At 41.5% G+C, this 22077-nt stretch overlaps 1 protein-coding gene across 4 annotated transcripts; it reads right to left on the bottom strand.

Annotated features, from left to right (window-relative positions):
• Positions 1–2357: 2357 nt before the first annotated feature.
• On the bottom strand, positions 2358–21801 carry LOC134148856 (ABC-type organic anion transporter ABCA8-like). Of its 4 annotated transcripts, XM_062591379.1 has the most exons (30): positions 21693–21801; positions 20544–20602; positions 19971–20081; positions 19292–19467; positions 18775–18894; positions 18284–18422; positions 17639–17729; positions 16901–17040; positions 16251–16370; positions 15531–15729; positions 15059–15225; positions 14551–14678; positions 13533–13670; positions 12809–12922; positions 11878–12048; positions 11409–11522; positions 11137–11247; positions 10237–10287; positions 9542–9633; positions 8492–8612; positions 8030–8147; positions 7693–7784; positions 6772–6950; positions 6169–6244; positions 5248–5342; positions 4264–4383; positions 3867–4004; positions 3558–3634; positions 3408–3463; positions 2358–2620 (listed from the first exon to the last, which is right to left on the bottom strand). In XM_062591379.1, the coding sequence occupies exons 1-30, from the start codon at positions 21725–21727 to the stop codon at positions 2522–2524; spliced, it is 3447 nt and encodes a 1148-aa protein (XP_062447363.1). In that variant the 5' UTR covers positions 21728–21801; the 3' UTR covers positions 2358–2521. The 4 variants fall into 4 exon arrangements, with proteins under 4 accessions (XP_062447363.1, XP_062447364.1, XP_062447365.1 ...); XM_062591380.1 differs by lacking the exon at positions 3867–4004 and having other exon boundaries at positions 3558–3637; XM_062591381.1 differs by lacking the exons at positions 7693–7784; positions 8030–8147 and having other exon boundaries at positions 3558–3637.
• Between the last annotated feature and the right edge of the window lie 276 nt (positions 21802–22077).

Raw genomic sequence — 22077 nt, 5'->3', positions numbered from 1 at the left:
GTTTGAGAAGTATCCCAAGCCCGTAGTTGTGACGTTCCCGTGAAACGCACACTTTTCAGCTCCCCCGCGACGGGCTTGCCGGTCGCTGCAGCGCGTTGCAGGGCTCCTCCGCTCGGTTTTTCATTCTGGCATTCCTGCCCAGAGGCATTGCTCACGCCAGCGCTTCGCTTTTCACTGCCTTTCCCGCCTTCTCCCCCCACTCTCTCTTCCTCCCTGGCAGATCTTCAGATTTATTTATATTATAGAAAGCAAACAGAGCGTATTGTTGTCGAGTCACTGCAGCAGATTCTCTGAAAAGTTACTCAGAAAATTCTTGAGTCTTGGCCAAGGAAAGAGGGAAAAAAAGAAAAAGACAAAAAAACCTCTTCAACAAACCTTACAAAATCCTTCATCTGGCAAGCTTCCTTATGTTTCTCAGTGCAGCAGCAGAGGTTCCAACGAAAAGCAATATTAGGGCACTGCTCAAGGCGGTGGAGCGAATGTTGACCCTTGCTTATCTCTGCAGGGCCACGGTTTTGTTTGCAGAGAGCTGTTTCAGTGCGATGAGCACCCGCAGGCCAACTCCGGTGACGCACTGCCACCTGGATGGAAACGCTCCCATGCTCTTTGGATTACAGCAGAGCTCACAAACTTTAAAAAAAAGTTTTGCCTGACTAACAGTGCATTTCTAAAGAAAAACCCTCTCCTTGCATCCCTAGACTGGACTCTGGCTCTGGAGCATCCCTGCCCCTTCTCCGTGCATCCCTTATTCCCAGCTGAGCAAGGCGTAAAAACCCAGTGGTGGGAGGGAGCAGGGAGCAGCCTTGCTGGGACAGAGGCTTGCACATGTGGAGGGAGCTGGATCTGCTTCCCTGCATAGAAAAAAAAACAAAATAATAAGGCTTAAATAACATTCAGATGTCTCAACCAGACCAAAGCAGATTTCACAAGACACAGAATCAAGATTTACTCCTGGTACATGCCTCCTAGGTGTAGAAATCCTTCCTCCTCCTGTTCACCCCCTCCTTGCAGAGGAAAAAAAGAAAAAGAAATTTTTGTTTTAACCAGGGAAGTAGACATGTCAGATCTTTTCCAGTGAGTCTCAAGCAAAGACAGTTCCCTCCTCATTATCTTAAAAAAGACACTTGCTTTTGGAGATCCCTACGAAAAGCAGCTCCCTGGGCGCGTGGGGTGGCTTTCCAATTTTCTCCATTGCTGAGCCGCTGCAGCCACCTGCTGGTACCCGCCAGCCCGCTCTGCCTGCGCCTGCACACGCATCCGCCCCTGCACACGCATCCGCCCCTGCGTCCTCTGCCAGCGCTGGCCACGCGTGCTTCCACCCCTGCATTGCTCACACCCGCATCCGCGTGGTCTGGGCAGCTCGCGGCACAGGTCAGGGTCTTGCTGCTGCGCCTCTCTCCAGGGACAACGCTGCCCCAGCCCCGTGCAGGTCCCAGCTCCCAGATCCACCCAGCCCAGCAGGTTGCAGGCGTCGAGGAACAAGGTGCTGGGGCATGCAGGGAAATGCCCAGCTGCCCAGACAGATAGGTTATTAGTTTGCTTTCCATCTGCAAATTTTGTCCTCCTGAGAGGAGCAAAGGGGTGAGGTGGGACCCAGTGGGAGTCTCCTCTGGCTCTGTCTTTCCCCTGCCATAAGAAGCAGGGAGCAGCAGTGCTTTGGCCTCGGTGGTGATAGCACTGCAGCTCCACGTGTAGACCATCTACAGATTCTTGGCACCAAAGTCTTTGAACTCAGCACACAGGAGAAAAAAAAGTAACAGCTTTGCACTCTCGAGGGATGAGGAGCCATCTCCTCACCTCTGGCCCCCAAATTCAGTGTAAACAACAGGAGTGGGCAGAAAAGGTTAGGACCTAACATGCTGTCTCCTCTGCATGTCCCCAGGGGTAGGGGCTGGAGATGGGCCAAGCTGGCCCAACAGCACCTGAAACCCGTTGATAGCTGCTTTGCGGGGACAAAACACAGCCCTGAGCACTTCCACTTGTCCATGAGCACCATGAAGTACCACCCCTAACACGAGCCAGAGGGAAGTTTCTCAGCACTGAGAAGGTTAAAACTCTAGTTTCCGCACACCACGAACGAGTGACCCTTTAAGAGACATCCTCTCCATTCACACGTTATTTCCCCCTCCAATTGCTTCCACGTGCACAGCAGCAGCATCCCTGCTTCTTCTCCACCCAGCAAGCGAGTATGGTCTTTCAGCTTGTTTAGGTGAGGTGACTTGCGAAGTAGAGTTTGCTCTGGTGGAGTTATTCCTCAACAAAACAAATCTCACAAGTCAGTCTGAACAGGAGTACAGATGAACTGCAGATACTAATTTGGCAGAGAATCAAAGTTTTATTTATTAAAATTTATATATATATACATATATATATACATACATATATATATATATATATATAGTGCAGCAGAAAAACCTGCAGAGCTCTATGTGTTGCGACATGGATAACCAAGTCCCAGGGCTGTATCAAATCACACATATTAATAATACTGATAAAATATACTGAAAGATTTTTTTCTGGCTTAAAGGGCTCTAGGATGAAGTGATCTCCAGTCCTGAGCTCCAGTGGATGCTGCATCCTGGTCGTGCTCTTCAGGGTCCTTGATGAGGTCTATAAACACCTGCAATGGACCGCAACAGAAATGATCTAGTTATTTCCAAGGACCTGACAATACCAACACTGATCATACCTTTATTAAAAAAAAAAAAAAAAAAAAAAAAAAAAGAAGAAGAAAATTTAATTTCTAATCTTGACTATACAGTTTTTTTCCTACTAGACTTATGCTATTTCTTTTATTCTACATGAGATACATTTCTCATATGCACAACATTCTCACTTGCCAAGGTTTAAATCAACATTATAAAAGGCTGATCTTTTTTCTAAAGTATCAGTACCTGTTTGTCATTTCTGGGACTTATTTAGAAATCATAATTCCCCTTCAAACTGTACAGTGAGATTTGAATTTAACTGCTTTTCCTGATGCCTTTTCAGCAGTAAAATCTCACTTTCAAGAGTGTCCCTACATATTCATTTATCCACTTAATTGCAGTAACTATTTCTTCTCCAAAAAACCTAATTAAAGCAATAATTTGGCAATATTTTTTCCTGCATTTCAAATTCCACAGCAATAAACTATGCTTTATAAACCAAATGAAACTTTCAGCATAGTAAAAGCACAGTGCATTCCTACTTTCTTAACTCTGAGTATGCACACAGTGGTAAGGGCTTTCCCATTCCACTTTCAACCCTTAAGCCTGGTTAAGTCACATTTTTGGGATATTTGCCTCTGACCCCCAGCCCAGACTCCTAACTAGCATGCTGTGAATCACACCTGAAGTAGCCCAAAGTAGAGGGCGTGGACACACTCTCAAACTCATTCTACACTATGTAACTTTTGCATGCCCTACCTGTTGCAAGGTGCGCAAAGACAAGCTGTACTCCTCAAGCCTGCTATTTTGTTTAGCTGTGGAAGGATGGAGAAGGAATTCTTAAAAAAAAGAAATCCAAATGAGCAATTTGCAAACAATCTTCATACTCACGTGATTGTTTCCTTTTACCTGCTTCTAGCTTGGAGAAAGACTGGGACAGAGGTAGCACATTTTCCACTGGTATCTTGTAGACCAGCAAAGAACTACTACTACAGGGAAGAACAAAAAAAAAAAAAAAAAAAAAAAAAAAAAAAAAAAAAAAGAAAAAGAAGAAGAAGCAGCTCCATCAGTTTGTAACTCAGCACCAAGGTTTAGGAGCCTTCTCACGGCTACTGTATTCTCAGACAGACGACCGAGCAGAGTCGCTAGAGCAGCACAGCGGCTCTGCAGGGTGCGTGGCCGGCTGCCCAGCCCCGCGCCGCCCCGTGGGGCACCGACCTTTCCTGCCGAGTCGCTGCGGGGAAGAGCCGCAGCACCTCGGCGTGGACGTCGCTTTGCCTCACGTCCTTCGTTTTGACTTCCAGGTAGTAACTCCTGCCAAATTTACTTTTCAGATCCTCAATTGAACCGATGTAGCTGTAGAGGAGTGAAGTAGGAAAACAGTGCTCTAACCATCATAAGCAGCAAATAAAGCTATGGCTGGATGTAAGCGGCAGATGTACCGCTCTTCAGTTCTTATTCTTCAGCTATTTACACCACGTTCATTATACACTTGGGGCAAATCAAGCCAAAATGAACATTTTCTATTAGATTAATAAGAGTAAACCAAAAACATTGACTAGGACAGTGCCTGAGCTGGAGGCAACCCAGTGAATGACGCTATCCCAGTGCCCACCGTAGCTGCCCCGACACCAGGATGGCCACCCGGTCGCACGTCGCCATGGCCTTGTCCAGGCAGCGTGTGCTGAGAACTGCTCCCCTCTCTTTGCTTCTCAGTGCGCTCTGAATTGTTCTCCTGGAAACAAAGCGATCACAGTTATTTCTAGGAATCACAGTTATTTCTAGGAACAGCTACAGAAAACTTCCTCTTCTATTTTTCCCCTCAAAACCCAACTGAAATGATAAAATAATAAAAAAATGGATGACCATTTCAAAGACTTCAGTAGCAAAGGAAATCTCCATTAACTAACAAAAGACCAATGTTTTCCTTACTCTGCTCAGAACAACTTCTGTAACATTGAGTTGATATGGAGAAAGAAGTTACTAAATACTTCTTGTGCCTGCTTTAACTAAAAAAAAAATAATTTGAGCAGAGAGTCCGTTTTCCTTGGCCTAGGTGAAGTTATCTTGCTTGAAGATGACATGAGAATGCTAATGTTACATTGCAATTTGTCATGTCAGCATCTCCCTAAATTTTACAGTTTCAGGTAAAGCAGCTGTTGAAAAATAACAGTAAAAACAGAAAAAACCTCAGTAACAACAGAGTAACAACAGTAAATACTAGAGCTGAATGTTCTTTCTTTCCAAAAACTCATTGACCTACTCACAATTTTGTCACAAGCTCTGATGAAAACGGGAGTTTTTTTCTTCTGTACCAAATGTACGGTTTCAGTTGGAGCCTATTATTTTTTTGATGATGCTATCATTATGCTAAAATCTGATGGCTAGTAATGGCTTACTGCCTGCTGAGTAAGGGGTTTAGTACCTAGTACCCCGTGTAAGTAGGAAAAGGGAAAACACGGACATACTCTTCCACTGAAGCAGAAGCTATTTGCTTGTCCAACGGTTACTACAGTACCGAGGGTCAGACCTCTTCTGATACAGTTGTAAATCCATAGTCTATTACGCGTCTCTGTTCTGCTAAGACAGCGCTACTCACCACATACAGTGTTGCTCTTTCAGATCCATGCCTGCTGATGGCTCGTCCCAAAGCATGACTGTTGGGTCACCCAGAACACTCAGCGCGAAACACAGCTGAAACGGGAAGGACACCAAGGTAAGGTCTGTTTTCACCTCGCCTGAGCAACTAGAACGAGGGAGTTGTCCCTGTACGTCTTAATTTCTGTAAATCTTTTAGGAGCGAAACTCTTCATTCAAAAATACAGCAGGAACAGAGATTCAGAAACTGCTCCCAGGTGTTCTTAGTTAACGTTTTAATCTTACAAAGACAGCTTTTCCCAAACATCCAAGTCTGTCAAAGATTTGAGAGTGGTTTTCCATCCTATTTACTGGCAGATGCATGTTACAGGGCCCAAAGAAGTGATTACCTGGTAAATCCAATTTGTGGTTACCATTTATTAAACACAATGGCTTGAGAGTGGGGAAAGAGGAGACTGGGGAATCCTGCCAAACAGGATTCAGAAGATACTGATGAAAATAAATCAAGCTCGAAATGCACTTGCTGTACGCACTTCTGTGTTAGAAGGAACCAGCTTGCAAGAGCTATAATAATGCACATCTGGGTCTCTTGTGGCACAGAAAGCAGTGAATATCTCTGAATGAGGGGGGATAGAGCAAAGCCAGGCTGCCTTCACTCCCCTCTTGACTCTATGGAGCTCTCATTAGCAGAGCGCTATGCATGAACAGGTTATACAAGAGAGAAGTTTCGGCTTTCTTCCAAGAAGAAAATTTCTACCAAGCGAAACAAAACTTCCACAATGTGGAGGACCCCATTCTGCTCTTGATGACACCAATACAGAAGCCAGGTAACTCCATGAACCTCCATGAAGGTTTTTGTACATCACATTTGAGAAAGAGGGAGCAGAGATTTGGTCAATCACGAAACACGAGTCTAACATACCTTTCTAGCTTCTCCCACAGACAGTCTCCTGACTGCTGTTTTTAAACGTTTCTGGAGATCCATGGCCTCTGCTATGCTGTGGAAAGTAGAATAGAAGTATAGAAATATATATCTCCATTTGCCAACAGTGTAGTCAGGGGTACTGAGGAACCCTGGAATCAAAGACCAATGTACTTGTCACCTTGGGTTACTTAGTGATTATATTCCTAGTTCTATTCATAAATTAAGGAATGCTTGCAGAAACTCATGCCACGAACGACAGTAGGACAGGACAGGACAGACAGGAATGACAGTAAGTATGGCTAATCATAGAAAGGGAATTATTAATGTAAAGACCCCAAACTGAAGCAAGATCAGATGCTTTCTGAAGATTCTCTAGATAAACTAGGGTGAAAATCTCCACAGACAAGGGATTCAAATACTATAATGTAGCAGACCTCATCTGAGGTCACATTCCTCCAAGGTAAAGAGGCAAATTCATTGCAGGTACTGTCTTTTATTCACAGCAGCCAGGTTTATTAGTGAAACCATCTTTCCATGTCTCCCCGTCTTTTAGCTCTGGAGAGGTGAAGAGCTGAAAACAGAAATTATTTGGCTTCATACCGACTGATGTTAACAGCTGCATCTTCTTTTCTCATCCCTTTCACAGCAGCGTACGTCTCCAGATGTTCTTGCACCGTGAGATCTGGCCAGAGCGAGTTTTCCTGAGGGCAGTACCCCAGGAGCCCGGGGCTGTCCTGCCCTGGAGAAGAGGCAGCTGCATCACTGCCCTTGATCAGCACCTGCACAAACACATGCCGTTGGGAGCGGTCTAGGTTGTTCTGGCATGAACAACTGACCCTCTTGGAAACTCTAACTCCTGTACTGTAGCATGGAATAATTGTGGACCTCATAAGCACATGGAAAACACAGTTAAGCACTACTGAACTGATCATCTCCATCAGTCATGACACCTGCTTATCTGAATCTAGGAGGGTGTTGCACCAAACCTAGGGTGCTTACTACCACAAAACACAGGCATTGGGTAACAGTACCAATATAAGACTATTACCTCCTAGTAATACTTTTTAAATTTCAAATATGTAGTCCCAATTCTGCAACAGCAATGGTATTTCCCTCCAGCACTTTTCATTAATCATCACACACAGAATTAAATGATCGATTGTTACTGGCCCAACTTGATTCACGTTTGTTTTCAATTTCCTGGCTTTGCAAGGCTTTATAATGACTGTTATTTTCTAAGATGTCAACATTTCTTATAGTGCTTACAAAATTTCAAGACGGGCTTCAAATCCACATTGAAAATTTTGTGTAGCTCAAACTCTTAAGAGTATTATATTAGTTTTAATGAAAACTAGAATGTGCTTTGAAGCCATCAACATTTTCTTTTTATTTCTGTAACTGTTGAAGGTTGTGTATATATAAATTCCCTGACTACAAGGCTGTATTGCCATTCTGCCTTTTCACATCCTTCATTTATCAATATTAAGGTTATCTACCAACTGCTCCAAAGGAATCACTTACCTCCCCAGCAGTCAGCGTTATGTCTCCAGAAATCATACTTATAGTTGTGCTTTTCCCAGCTCCGTTAGGCCCTAACAGACCTAATACTTCTCCTGCAACAAATATGCAGGAATTATTAATGAGACTCCCCCCTCTGTGTATCTAAAACTACAGTAGAATAAAGGGGTATTCATTAACTTATCCCAGAAAATTAAACCCATGAATGCAAGAACCTACGCAAGACACAGTGTGCCTGATGCTTGGTTACACATTAGAAAGTTCTAACAAAAACATGGTCTCCAAACATGACCCTCACATTAGACAGTCATTTACAAGGGTTGCAGCAAAGCACTTGAACCTTTTTTAACGCTGAAAGAGAGATTTTTGACAGCAACTTTCTTTTTTTTCTTTAAAAAGGAGCTGGCTTTCTTGTCTTCATATTCCTTGCGCACACTGTTGACAATGATAACTGGATCCTGCGTAGAGACAAAATGGGAAATAAAAAACCGTCTTGCTATCATATGAGACAGCTCATATGTTCCTGCCATTATGTATGACTCTCTAAAGAGAAAGACACTAAATTCAAAATCCAGGAAACACAACAATAGAAAAACAGAAGAGTAGTAGAATGTGAATAAAAATCCAGTTCTAGTCTTCCCTGCGCTAACTCCCTCTGCTGCTAGGGCCTTGGCGAGCTCCACTGCAAGGTTAACGCGTGGAAATCAAGAGAGCAGTAAACACAGGTGCATAAACTAAGAGAGCAGAGACAGACCAGAACATGGAGCAGGAGAAAGGAAACAACCCGCAACAGTGGTTTTACCTCTTCCTGTGGCAGCGACGCTATCATGCTCCGAACTCTCTCCCTTTCAGCTTGAACTTCTGCAGCTTCCTCTCCCGGATGGTCCCTGTTCTGGCAAGCGACCGGTTTCCCGCGGTGTATCCTACGAGCGGCGGGGGAGAACGGGTGCACACCGTGAATCACTTCCAAGAGTGTTTTACAAATTCATTCCCAAAGTAATGCCAGTACAGTACCCTGCATCATTTATTTGAATTAAGGGAGCTGCTCCTCAGACAGTATTTGTTCAAATATTTATTCGTGGAGGGGAGGAGGGCAAATCATAGTGATACACTTGAGAAAAAGTGTTAGCATTAGCTTTTCTTCAATCAGTATTTACTATTCCCCTGCTCACCACATGCCAACAATCTGCCCAAGGAATAACATATATAACCCAGGTTATTAAAGCTATTTAGGCATCTAACTCCTAATTGATTCACATTTATTAATGTTTGACAATTAAATACTTTTAAAAAATCAGATGATCAGAGAGCACTTAGTGAATAATCCTGGCTTGATAAAGCTTTAGAGAAACTGCCTGTCCTGCTGAGAACAATACTGAGGAATCTGAAAAGAGGTTTGAATGCCTGATTTCAGTTTATAATTATTAATTCAGCCAACTACAGTGAAATGTCCTGAAATCACAACTGTGAATAAAAATAAACAAACAAATAAACATTTATTAATTCTCTCTAGTACACTGTAATAAAATTGACTTTATATTGCAACATACTGAACCAGAATTTGTCCTCAGATACATTTTGGGAAGCTCCCACAAGCTAAATCTAAAACAGCAGCGACCCAAAGGAATACAAAATTCCTCCCTTAGTTCTCAACTGCTCCACCCACCCCAGCAAACTGGTTAAAACTAAAATTTCTGCTTTATTCTCACTTTTCTAAACTTTAAAAAGTAACTTCTGCTGTCAGAAATAAGCAACGAGAGCACTGCCCAGCTCAGAGGGCCTGAGCCCACCGGGGACACCAACGCAGCCTTGGCCCTCGAAGGACACAGACACTTCCCTGCTTGGCACAGACCTGAAGATGGGATCGCTTCTCATAACTGCTCCTCCATATCTCGTCTCCAAACAGCGAAGGAAAAAAGCAAAAATCACACAGTGGACATAAGGCTAAAAAGCAAGAACGAATTAGGTTTGTATGGAGACAAGCAATACTATATTTGATTAATTTTAACTGTAAAGGGATGCTGAGACCTATCTCATTTACTTTAGATACTGAAAAGATCACGTAGGTCTAAATTAAAGCTCGGAGAAAGAAGTTAAATGGAAGCTTCACATACATTTCCATCCCATTGGCAGATCATTTACAAAAGCCTTGACTTAATGCTGCAGTTTTAGCTCAAACGATCGGCACTCCAAAGGACTCTTTTTGAGGTATCTTACAGGATCAGAGACCACATCTTTCTTTTGAAGAAGCAGCATTACACTGTTAGTTCTTTAATAACAACTTTTCACATGTCTGAATGCCTGCCCAAGTTCTGCTTTATACATGAGCTCCATTTAACCCCTCATCATTTTCCATGTATGGTATAGCATTTTATGGGCACATGAGAGACAAACCCTTGACTCCTTGGATCTACCTCCCCTTCATTCCATATTAAACTTTTTACCATGCCATGCTTTATTGATCGGAAGAGACATGTATACCCTGTGCCAAGTGTATCACATTAGAACAAGAATCTTTTACAAAATAACCATCAAATTGCTCCTTACTGCAAAGGCCACTACAAAGATGTTACTCCATATCTCAGGATGACTTATTGCCTACAGGGAAAAAAAAAAAAAAAAAGTTGATTAGAAAAACTCCCTAGTATGGCTCCATTTGTGCAGGATGAAAGTGGACATTCAGCACATAAGAGAGGCCCCACAGTGTGCAACCAGTATGCTTAGTGGCAAAAAGCAGCTGCCTGGGGAAAAGAGTGCAAGGGTGCTCAACTCCGCTACCTCCCATCCTGCCCCACGCGTACTGCACTTTGCAGTGAGGTACCAGAGCTCCTTAGCCGCATTGCTCCAGCCCCGTGCAGTTTAAAATGTCGTTTATATACCACAGAGTAGGATCAAAGTAAGTTTGGGATGTAGGAAGATTTAGGTTTTTTTGCAGTATTAAGGAGGCTTGTTCTGCACCTATCTTTTTGGGTTCATACTACCCCAAAGACCTACAGCTTCTATGGTTACAGCTAAAATTCAGGTGCCCCAAGTTAGCTAAATTAGATTAATCTTTTCCATCAACACTTCTCTCCTGCCAGTGTTTTCGCTTCCTTTGGTCAGTTCTCCCCACCACTCCAGTTCCTTCATCCCCACTCCCTTCCCCTTCTCATGCTAGTCTATCTGCCAAAGTACAAGGTAGATTATAACAGCTTTTTATAATTAAACAAAAAATCCAAATCAAGCAAAACTCTAAAGAACGAACAATTCAAATTTTGGTCACTTCCCTTACTTCTCAGTCCAAATGATTTCTTTGTTGTCTTTTCTCACTCTTTTGTCTCTTGGCCAGTTGGCATTTTGGGACAAGGAATTTTGGAAATGCTGCATTTACATGAGTATAGCACACCTTTCTTTCTAGGTCGTGCCATGAAGCAGCTGTATTTACTTTAGTAGAATATGTTTACTTACAGATACAGAGAAGATGAACCAGCCCAGCAATGGAAACACGGGAATCAAGGCAGAAAAGATCAAAAAGGTTGTTTCTTCTTGGTCATTAAAGAAAAAGAAAATCAAGGTAATCTAAAATAAAGCAGAAAAAATATTTCAAAATTTCACAAGCTGTTGTTAAAAACCAGTTTGTCATTGATTTTGGTTATTCTGGTCAATATCTGTATGCTTGGAGTAAAACCAAATTTGATGTGTAAATCAAATATCACAGAGTGAAGACTCACTTCACTTACCAGAATAAGGATGAAAGACCAAATATAACGATTGCTCCGTCCCTTGCGGAATCTAAATGCAATTAAATAGATGAGTAGAACAAGAGATGCTCCATAACCAATGATGCAAAAAATCTAGAGAAAGAGATCGGTATTAGTGACAAGGAGATGGATGTGAATAAAGTAAAATCTGTCTACAGCTGTTCACTTCAATTAAAATATTGAACGCTTCTAGATCAAAGTACTTTGAATGGCATCTCAGCGTGAGGACAGCTTAGTGATTCCCACCGTACCGAGAAACACCCTGAGACAACAGCTTAGAGGTGTAGTCAGACGTGGTGAGTAAGTGGAGCTGACGAACACAGTGCGCACTGAGATGGCAGATGAACAACAAATGACGACGATGCTGTTGCTGAGGAAACTTGCCGTAAAATAAGAGAGGGGAGTATGCAGCTGACTGTTTTGCAGCAAATAAGGCGTTCAAGCTTACCAAAGAAATAATCACAGTGGCATTCAAGATGTTGGCGTGACAGAACAAAATCAGGATCCCAAACATGAGGCTGATGAGGGCCCAGAAGAGAGAGACGTCCACCAGCGCCTGCCCACACCAGTATGCCGAGGGGACGAGCCCAGCGAGCCGCAGCTGGGTGCGAGCCTTGATCTGCAAAGGGGAAAGGGAAGCACTTCAGCAGAGCTGTATCACGAGGCCTCCAGCTTGGCTGGTGCGGCTCTGGAAACAGCTCAAGGAAACAGAGATGAAAAAATCCATTCCTGCTCACCCTCTTCCTCCAATCACCCTCTTTTCTCCCTCTGCTCCCTCATACAGAATATTGGAACACGTCACCGTGAAAATCTAAATCAAATTAGCTCGAGAAGAGAAAGACTAGTGCTATTTCTGATCACAAACACCCAGGAGATACCGAAGTTACCTGCCAGTGGAAGCTGAATGCCCAGAGGCAGGACTTCAGCATTCAGAGCCCCGAGCTAACTCCAGAGGAAAACAAACAAACAAACAAACAAACAAAAACAACTAAAACCCAAACGACTTTCCAACTCCAAAATTAATTGACAGAAAATTGTTCTGGGCCCCAGGTAATTCTCCGAGATGAAAGCTAATGAGCTTTGACACAATGCTGTGTTCACCTGGCTGTATTTCTTCCAGGTCCCCAGATTAGTAACCCTGGCCAGACTACTCTGTAGAGACACTGTTCATATAGAGGCCTCCAGTACGGAAAGCACTGTGTTGTAGACACGTATGCTGCATCTCCCCAGTGCCTTCAAACAAAACCAACTCCTTTTGTTTTTTCTTCCTAAGATTCTTAAATTACAGAACAAAGCCATGAAATTAAAATCTACCCAGAGACATCACATTTGCATTCATTTCTCCTTGTATAAGATCACTTTCAGTGCATGCTTTTTACCTTGTAATCATCCATGCTGCTCACTGCAAAGTGAGAAGGCAAACCAACAGTCAAAATCAGCATGTAGATGAGACAGATGTAAAAAATTTCACGCACTGTAGCTGGGTTTTGTAGCTGTGGAATAAAAATTCACGTTTCAGAAATTATCAATAATCAACACTTCCCCAGTGAAAAATATAGCTAGCACAATCAATACTCATCACACCGGCATGTGCCACGGGACACACAGGCAAAGTGCTATAGCACAACTAAAGGCACAATGGGACAATAGTATTTATGGTAAATCATTTGTGTTTAAGAACACAAAACAAGGCAATAAACAGAAGCATTTAGCTTCCTAAAATTTTCAGGGAGAAGTACTTTAATTACTGTGAATTTTTGACGATAGAGACCATCCTTTTTGATGCTGATGCTTGCCAAATGGAGGCTAAACCAAGATGGGGCTTAGAAAGCACTAGTGCTATTCTCCTACCTCCTGGCACTGAAACCCTATGGAGCACTTAAAAACAACTAGAGAAAGGAATTCTCTAAGTAACCTATGTAATGACCACCGAGAAATGCCAGTAACTGGCCAGCAGCTGGACTTATACTGCTGACCACAGCCCTTGGAGCTCGCTGGTCCAGCTAGGTTTCCACCCACCTTTCAGTCCACACATCCAGTCCTTACTGCTTCAGTTTGCTAACTATTTCTAATAATTTCCAGCGAGAAAGGTGGGACACTTACATTATTAAAGGGGTTACTCCAGATACGGATACGTGCTGTGGAATTGAAGAGTCTTAAGAAAGTGTTGCTGAGGATATTCATGAGCACTGGATAACAGTTGATGGGCTCTGTACTGCACATGATCGTGTACTGGTAGTGCTGAAGACATAAGATCAAAAGACATTACTTTCATGCCTATGAGATTTGGGAGGAAGAGCTAACTCTAGTGAGGATTTTAGGGAAAAAGAGTGATAAATGCAACCACATTCTTTGAAAGAGTGAGAACACTGAGATCTGAAAGCATACTAAGAGTAATCATTAGCAAAAAGATGGGTAAAGACAACTACTTTTGGAGAGCAGCACAACCTTAATACTCTTCTTTAAAGGCTACTGTAAAAAAAAAAAAAAAAAAAAAAAGCCGACAGTGGAAAGAACACGTTTTCTCCCAGAAATAAAAAGCTTCCAGGGATTAAATGACTCCAGGGAGAGAAGTTTCATTTTTTTCTGGGAGGACGGAGGACATTGAAGAGAAATCTCAGAGGCAGAACAGAGAGCTAGTGCAGCTTGAACCTTCAATCCTGCATGCCATCTGGGAGAGATCCTACGGATGGGCAGAGCTGCCCATGGGCTGCCATGGTGGCTGCCATGCTGCCTGCAGAGCCATAGTTCTGGGCAGGGAAAGTTTTCCCAGTATCCCTATTCCTCTTGCACTGAGGACAGGAGGACTTGATACACTTTGCAGAAGGTCACAGGTGGATTAATGGCAATGAACACCGGTGAAAGTGTCACTCCTCCGAACACTGGGGAGCACCTGCCTCAAGGTCCTGCTATGCCATGTGGACAGAGCTGGAGCCAACATCAGGCATTTATTAACCAAATATAATCTCAGCTTCCCACAAACAGAATTACTGATAACATCTAATATGTCAAATAAGAGTTTTCCCCTTTTCTGATCTTTGCATTTTACTGTGCCTCGTTTAAACACATTTCAGAGAATCCTGTTGACGTAGAGAATGAAGGAAGAAAAACTATCACTCACCTTTCCTTCCAGGGATATTTTTATAGCTCCATTATACAATGGCATACTTGTGATGTTTTCCTCAATAGCTATTTCCGGCACTATGTTTTGAATCTTCAAAGCATGAATGAAATCCTCAATTTCTGATCCTGAAATCAAGCCAAGAGCAGAAATTAGAATAATTGGAAGGTTTTCATATACACCATTTCTTACAGACAACTTCCTACTCATAAAACAAAGGAGAAGGATGTTAAAAAACATATCATACAGAATATGAGCAAAGTGATATTTATTATCTTTTCAATTTTTATTGAACTGATTAAACACAGTAAATGTTTGAGTAGTTAATTTCATTACTGTTTGTGTAGTTAATTTCATTACCTTACTTTAAAATCAGTCTTTTAAATTTGGGGTTTTCAGTTATCATATTATAATTAGATTTGCTTTTGTTCAAAAGAAAACACCTCCCAAAGCCACAAAGGTATGAAGAAACACACAGAAAAATCAACATCACATATTCTTCTTTCACCTGTGTCATTGAAGATGAGAAGATTTGTTGACTTAATATGAGTTCTCTCTTCAGTGGGAAGAAAATACAAACCAGCAGTCAGTTCCCAGTTATTGAAGCTGTCAAACAGCTGAATTCCAATAACAATGATAATCATAGGAAAGATAAATACTCCAAAGAATAGCAATCTAGATGAAAAAACAGACCAAAAATGGGTCCAGAAGCATTCTACCTTTCACATATGACAGTTATGCGATATATGCAGAGAAAAGCAATAGGAGATTCAAGAAAGGAAAACTTCAATAATTCAGAGTCCTACCAAGAGGTTCTAAATGCCCTTATTATTGTATTTTTAAAAAACAATTTCCAGCTAATTCTTAGTTCCCAAATAATCTCCATCAGTTTTTAAGCCTTTTCTCAGTCACTCAAGGGTATATTCAGATACTTTTACAGGTATTAATGCCACAAACTAAGAGCGAGCTCCCATACTTACAAGGACCTGAATAATCTTCCTTCATGCTTCAGCTTTAAGAAGCGAACTCTTGCCATCGCACGAACTTGTTGTCTCCACAGCTCCATGCCGCTTACTACGGCTCTCCCTCTCTCCCAAAGCGTCAGAAGACTTTGGTCCATCTCCTCAAAGTTAAAGCACTCTCCATCTTCTGCATGTTCATTACTAAAACCACTATCTTCTACAAAGGAGTTTCAAAGGACACGTTTTAAACCTGAACAATCAAAGATTTTCTGTTCTAGATTTAGGAACACTCATTTCTAGCAAGAAAAGAAATGACAACACAGAAAAAGGGTGCTAATTTATACAGAGCATAGTTCATATGAGTGAATTCACATTAGCTGAACCTGGGCTCATATGGCTACGTATACAACATCTTAACTGGTCTTGCAAATTGCTCTCTGACAAGTTTATCTCTTCCTGTCTCCCAGCCTGGGCAGTGTAGCTCTCAGAGTTGCTACAACATCATTCTTCAATTCTCATACTTAAAAGCCTGCGAAAATTGAGATTGAACGATACCTTCTCTGGAAAGGTATTTGTCACTAAAAGAAAACTGAATTTTTAATGTAACTGCTACTCTTGACTCCATGAAAAATATTAAAAGTCACATTTAACAGAAACTCAGTATGGATTCAGTTAAAAAAAAATATATATTTGGAATCTTAATCATGTAAAGCTTGCAAATTAGACTCAATATTTTACCTTCTTGAACAACAGCTTCTTCACCCTCCAGCTTCAGGAAAACATCTTCCAGAGTCGCCCTGCTAACCTCGTAATTAACAACCCCCTGCAAAAGGTTGCTGTCGAGATGGCCAAACAGATCTGTGCAACAGAAACAGCACAGTCAGATGCAACCCAGGGACCGAGGCTAGTGCTGAGCAGAAACACAGCATGATTATCACTGTACTTTCTGGGCTTCAAACCCATTCATCTCCATAATTTAAAAGCCACAGCAAAATTATTGTGCTCTTTAAAGGTAAGAGAGAAGAAGTATAAAATTCAGAGTTCTCAATTACCACAGGCCTTCCTGGCACAAAAAACAAACAAACAAACAAACAAAAATCTTGTCTTGAAACCACAGAAGAGTCATTGGAAGTCCAGGCTTTTAAGACAGTGGATTTTAGTTTGTAGATTAGTTGGTAGATTTTATTTTTTTTAACTTGCAGTATTAGTAGTAGCATGTTCAGTAGAGGATTTCTTTAAAGCAGGTATTTATGCAGCTCTGGGCCCCCTAATCATCTGTTGTACAGATAAGGGAACATAAGCATGACCTTCTCAGCAGCTTTGCTTTCTGGTTTTCCCACCACTTAGTGTCCCTTTATAACCACAGCGCAGCTACAAGTTTTTGTTACCTGGGAAGGCATCCATGTTTTCCGCAGGTAGCATGTAACACAGTTCATCCCCCTTCCGTCCTCTGAACACGGCATCAGGGATGTACTGTCTGACCAGGGATGACATGACGTCAGGGTCACATAGGTCATTGACGTGCATCCTGTTTGTATGAAGAAGCAAATTTTGAGTCATTCAATAAAAAAAAAAATGCATGTTTCATCCAGTTAAAATACTAAAACAGCAGTTGTTCTTCAAGGCATGGAGAAAACTCCAAATCTAGGCAATACTTCAGTGGGAATTTTTATAGGCCTTTTCCGGCTCTGCGGTGCCCCTGTTTTTACCATTCATATAAGAAATAGTTGAGGTTAAAATAAAGAATCTGGCCAGCAATGCCAAACCAAAAACACAAATTAAAATCCAAAGGAAAGTAACTTTATCTTAAAGCCACTGTATGTCACTGGCATCACAGAGCATGTGGAAATTGCAATTCATCTTTTTCTGGTCCCCTTTTGGCTGCTAGGAGGTTGCAAAGTCATCTTAGCTGCATATGCAGAGCTTTCAGGATTGAGTCCAAAGAAAAGCAGCTTGCTATCCAAAGCAAGATATTTTTGGCAGCCTTAGAGCCTTCTAAAATCAATTGTCAAGATTTCTATTTCTCTATATGGAAACTCTGTAAGAGACAGACTCTATGAGCAAATACCATGTCAGCTAGAAGTTTTTCATAGAAGTAAGTGAGGATCAAAAAGAGAAGGATTTACCTTAAATCATAGCCAACTCCCCATTTTCTCTTCAGGTAAAGAGATGAGCCAACACACTGTAATCTCCCATTTGAGAGAAAAGCTTTCCGATCTAAGGAGTATGAATACAAAGGATTTAAGTGGGATTTACAACAGTATAATAGACCAGCTTCATTCAGCTCCTTCTGAACACAGTTATTTTGATAATGAAGTTGAGAGGAGTAAAACCAGTACTGAAGTTTGAGTTTTACTGTTATTGTTCTTTAAAGTTGTCTGCCTTTCTCCTAAACACCATGGTTGCTCTTAATTATGCATTCTTACAGCTTATAGAAAATTTCCCGTGCAGTTCAAGAGCAATAAGGAAACAGGACAGCTATTGATTCAGACAATATCACTGATTTGCTTGGGCGCTGCTAGTAGCAAGTTCAGATGCAACGCAACTGCTTCATACTGAAGCAGAGTGTAAACTGCAAGGTCTTGGAAGAGTACTTCAGCCTGCTTTTATCTACCTTTTATCTAGCTACCCAGGTTGGGTAGCTGCTATCAGATAAAACTTGTCTAGCAAGCACAGACTGCATCTCATCAGGACTCCATAGGTGCTGCTCTGCAATGGGGAGACCTCACTTCCAAATCATATTCAACCACAGCAGGAAAATCTGAGCTCACCAGCATGAATATCAGCCTCGTCCATGAACTGGGTAGCGAAGAGTGTCACACGATTAGCTTGATGTTCCTTCAGAAGACGCCACACCCGCTGCCTGGAGGAGGGATCTAACCCCACTGTTGGCTCATCTAAAAGCAAGACCTGCAAAGGTGAGAGAGATCAGACCTTTGTGTTCCTGGGTGTCCAAGCCAGCATTTCCATGTTTACACAGTTCTAGTTGAATGCTTTTGAAAAACTCATTCTAGAGGTAAAATTCAACCCCAAATGACTGCCATTTCTATTGCTCTTTCTCCTGATTTAATATTACCCTTTTTGTTTAAAACACTATTTTCATTGACCTAGATTCCTTGTTCCTTTTGACAATCAAATGAATTAGTAGGTCAGCAGATTTTTTGAGTGCCAAGAGAAAAGAAGTACAATTGTCTGTGCCAAATCAAAATGCAAAACTACACATTAAACCTTTGTGCATGCGTAAATATGATCTGCTCCCTACCTTTGGATTCCCTAAAATTGCAATTCCAAGGGACAATTTTCTTTTTTGTCCTTCACTCAGAGTATTGGCACGGACGTCCTGATGATTGGTGAGATCCAACGCTGCCAGAACTTTCTGCACCTTGGCAATATACAAAAACAAAGGCCAAACTTCAGCTTCAAGGTTTGGAGACTGTGTGCTGAAAATACACATTGGGAAGTACCATCTGAGCCTGCTACAATAGCTCCAAGATATGAGGCACTTTTTGTTTCATATGGAGTTACAGACAGTACACAAGAGTATAACTTTGAGATTTAAACTTAACTGCTTTAAATGGATTTGCACTGAGAAAAACATTGCAAACCAGACTGCTAACTCTTACCATATGGGAATAAGAGAGAAATAAAATGCACTTGTCCCCTAAATTAGGGCTAGTCTTGTTTTCAAAAACAAAACACTGGTGATCTTTCATATATCTACCTCAACAAACTCTTCAAGATGCTGTAAAACAGAGGTCAGTCATCAAACACATACCAACCTCTTGCTCTACCTCCTTCTTGTGAATCCCCTTGATGTGAGCAAAAGTTCTCAGGTTTTCCTTCACTGTTAAGGCTTCAAAATGTAAATTTATTTGTGGGCAAATTCCAACGATTGCCTGAATTCCTTCCATATCATCTATTTCAGATACTTTGTAGTTGTATATCATTGCAGAACCTGTACACAGGAATAAACGAAACAAATTTTATAATGTGCAGTTTTTACCAGTCATATGGGAAAAGTGTACTGCTTTGTATTCATACCTTTGCAATTAAATCCAAGATCATGGCTGTTTCTCAGATGTTAAAAATAAAATAAAATAAGATGGGCAAAATAACTTCTGTTGTCCAAAGATTTTAATACTAGCCAAAAATATTTCAGAGCACCAAATCTCTCCTAGGAACTAAAATATATTTTCTGTAGATATGCAGCTCAGGGAAAACATCAGACATCCAGATGGGAAACAACCATCTGTGTGTGCTTGCACACCCGAGTATATCCACGAGGGAGATAGTCGTCCTGAAGCATCTGATGACAGAACAGTCTGCACTGACAACAAGCTAGACTGAACAACCCAAGAAAAAGCTGCTGCTTTTTTCTTTTTTTTTTTGTTTCCTCACCCTAGTACACTTGAAAGCCAAACAGCTTCTCATCTTCAGCATATGGGTCCATCATCTTACCTGCTGAAGGCTGGGCAAATCCACTGAGCACATTTAATAGAGTAGTTTTTCCAGATCCGCTGTGACCAAGTAATGCGGTGATCTGGCCTTCATAAACCTTCAAGGACAAGTCTAGAATAGAAATAGGATAATATTGGGATGAAAGTCTGAAGGAAATATATTTGTACCTGTAGTTTATTACTAAGTATGATGGAGGAGTGTCATTTCTTTTGAAGACGACAGGCAAAAAAACAGATCCCAAAGCATGGGTTGCATCTTCGCAATTTAGTTTACATGTTGAGAGGGTTGGGGTGTTTTTACACAACGGTTTATGGTTGTAAATACACAGCTTTTGAGGAAACTCCTGCTATCGCAAAAATCAATAAGTAATAATTTTTCTGGAGTGAACAGGAAAATAAGAAAACGCACTTTCAGGAATCTGCAAATAACCACACCAGCAGAAATAACCACTGCACAATGTATTTTAACGTCATAGTGCTGAAGGCAGAATTAAGTACATCCAAAACATCTCAAAACAGTTTTGATTCATAAATAGTGAAAAGTGAAATTAAAACATTATAAAACCCCTCTTACCTCTTAAAGCTTCTGTTCTCTTGTCCTTCTTTTTGTATGTTTTTTTAATATTGTTTAGTCTAAAGGAAAGGCAAGCAAGCTGTTACTACTGAATCTCGCAACTCTAGCGCATTTCTTCTGCCTAGAAGTAACCTACAAAAACTATTGGAAGGCTATTTCTCAACCTCCTCCTCAAACTGATTCTGCTTGTCATCATCAGGGGTTAGTACATTTCATGAAAAAACTGCTTTACAGAATTCATCTCTTAGAAAGCAGATTTAATTACTGGTGTTTTCTAAATGATGGCAAAAAGCCTGAAAGCCAAACTCAACAAATGATTAATGAAGTAGGAGGCCACAGGGAATGAAACAGCACATAGATCAAAGGCGATCATAATGCACATGTGCAACAGGGTCTGATGGCCACAGCACACAAAGCCCTTTTCTTTCATTTCCTAACTTAGGAGCACTTGAGTTAAACACCTTTGCAAAAGTTCCTTTAGCTCTTTTCCACCCCTGCGCTTGCCCTCCTTCCTTTCCCTGGAGCATCTACAATGATGCATGTATTATTTTAGCAGGTACACATTTACTTTTCAGTCATTTTGGGCAGCAAAAGCAGTGGGCCAAACTAATTCCATAAGGATGCAAACAACAGTATTTTATTCAACACACTTCATCCGTAGAATTTAAAGATGACAGCAAAAGGGAACAGACTCACTGCTGCTGCTGCTCTGCAAGGAGGAAATTGCTAAGCAGCAGGTAAATCACTGGCACAACCAGGAGCAGATGCTGCATGCCCCGCACAGTGCTTAGATCCAGAGGATGGTACATCCAATAAATGTCCAAAAGTACCCACAGGGAAAGAACGACACATTGAACAAACCCTCCATTTGCAGTATAAACTGCCGCCAGTTTTTCTCAATATAGTGACATAAGGGACAACGAGAACTCCAGAGTGCTCCACACATCCAGCAGGCCAAATTAAAACCCACTACAAGCAATAGGAACATCTCTGATTTCAGAGGAAGTGACAAAAGAAGAAAATCAAGCCATTGACCTTATTGTATTTTAGACAGTTCACTCTAACATTCACCCATGCAATAGTGGCTATTCTATCTAGACTCAGATAAAATATGTAGGAGTTGTTTTTCACGCCTACAAGAGTCTTTACCTGATTGCTTCCTTCCCATTAAACTCTGGGGGCATCGGTTCCTCATTATTACCGAAGAGAGGTCCATGGCTGTTGCCATTGCCAGCTCTCTCCCCTGTGTATCTGCTCTTGCGTTGGAACCAGTATGATGGTTTCAGGAAGAAAGAAGGAGGATACTGTACTCCATATTTGCCTAATTCAGAAACAAAAAAAGGTAAAATATCACTCCAAAATTGCTATATGCCTATTCACAGTTGATAAATGCCATATTCAGCCATCTCATCTTTTACAGGCCCAGAATGAACAGCTTTTGGCAGAACAGAAGGGTTGGCGATTACTGCGATCAAAGTTGCCCACTTGTCCGTATCTGTAAATGCACGCAGGCAACACCGCAAATCACAGCAAA

Source organism: Rhea pennata, chromosome 19, assembly GCF_028389875.1.
Source record: "Rhea pennata isolate bPtePen1 chromosome 19, bPtePen1.pri, whole genome shotgun sequence".
Taxonomy (NCBI): domain Eukaryota; kingdom Metazoa; phylum Chordata; class Aves; order Rheiformes; family Rheidae; genus Rhea; species Rhea pennata.
The sequence above is the reverse complement of the archived record's forward strand: the minus strand, read 5'-3'. Positions and strand labels throughout refer to the sequence as shown.

What these genes read in the sequence shown, in the direction of transcription:
- LOC134148856 (XM_062591379.1), bottom strand. Translation starts at nt 21,727, where the DNA reads ATGCCCCCAGAGTTTAATGGGAAGGAAGCAATCAG. An exon ending in CGAGGCTGATATTCATGCTG is followed by an intron (nt 17,730 to 18,283) that starts GTGAGCTCAGAT and finishes CATACTCCTTAG; the next exon opens with ATCGGAAAGCTTTTCTCTCA. An exon ending in CTGGTGTCGGGGCAGCTACG is followed by an intron (nt 4,005 to 4,263) that starts GTGGGCACTGGG and finishes ACTCCTCTACAG; the next exon opens with CTACATCGGTTCAATTGAGG.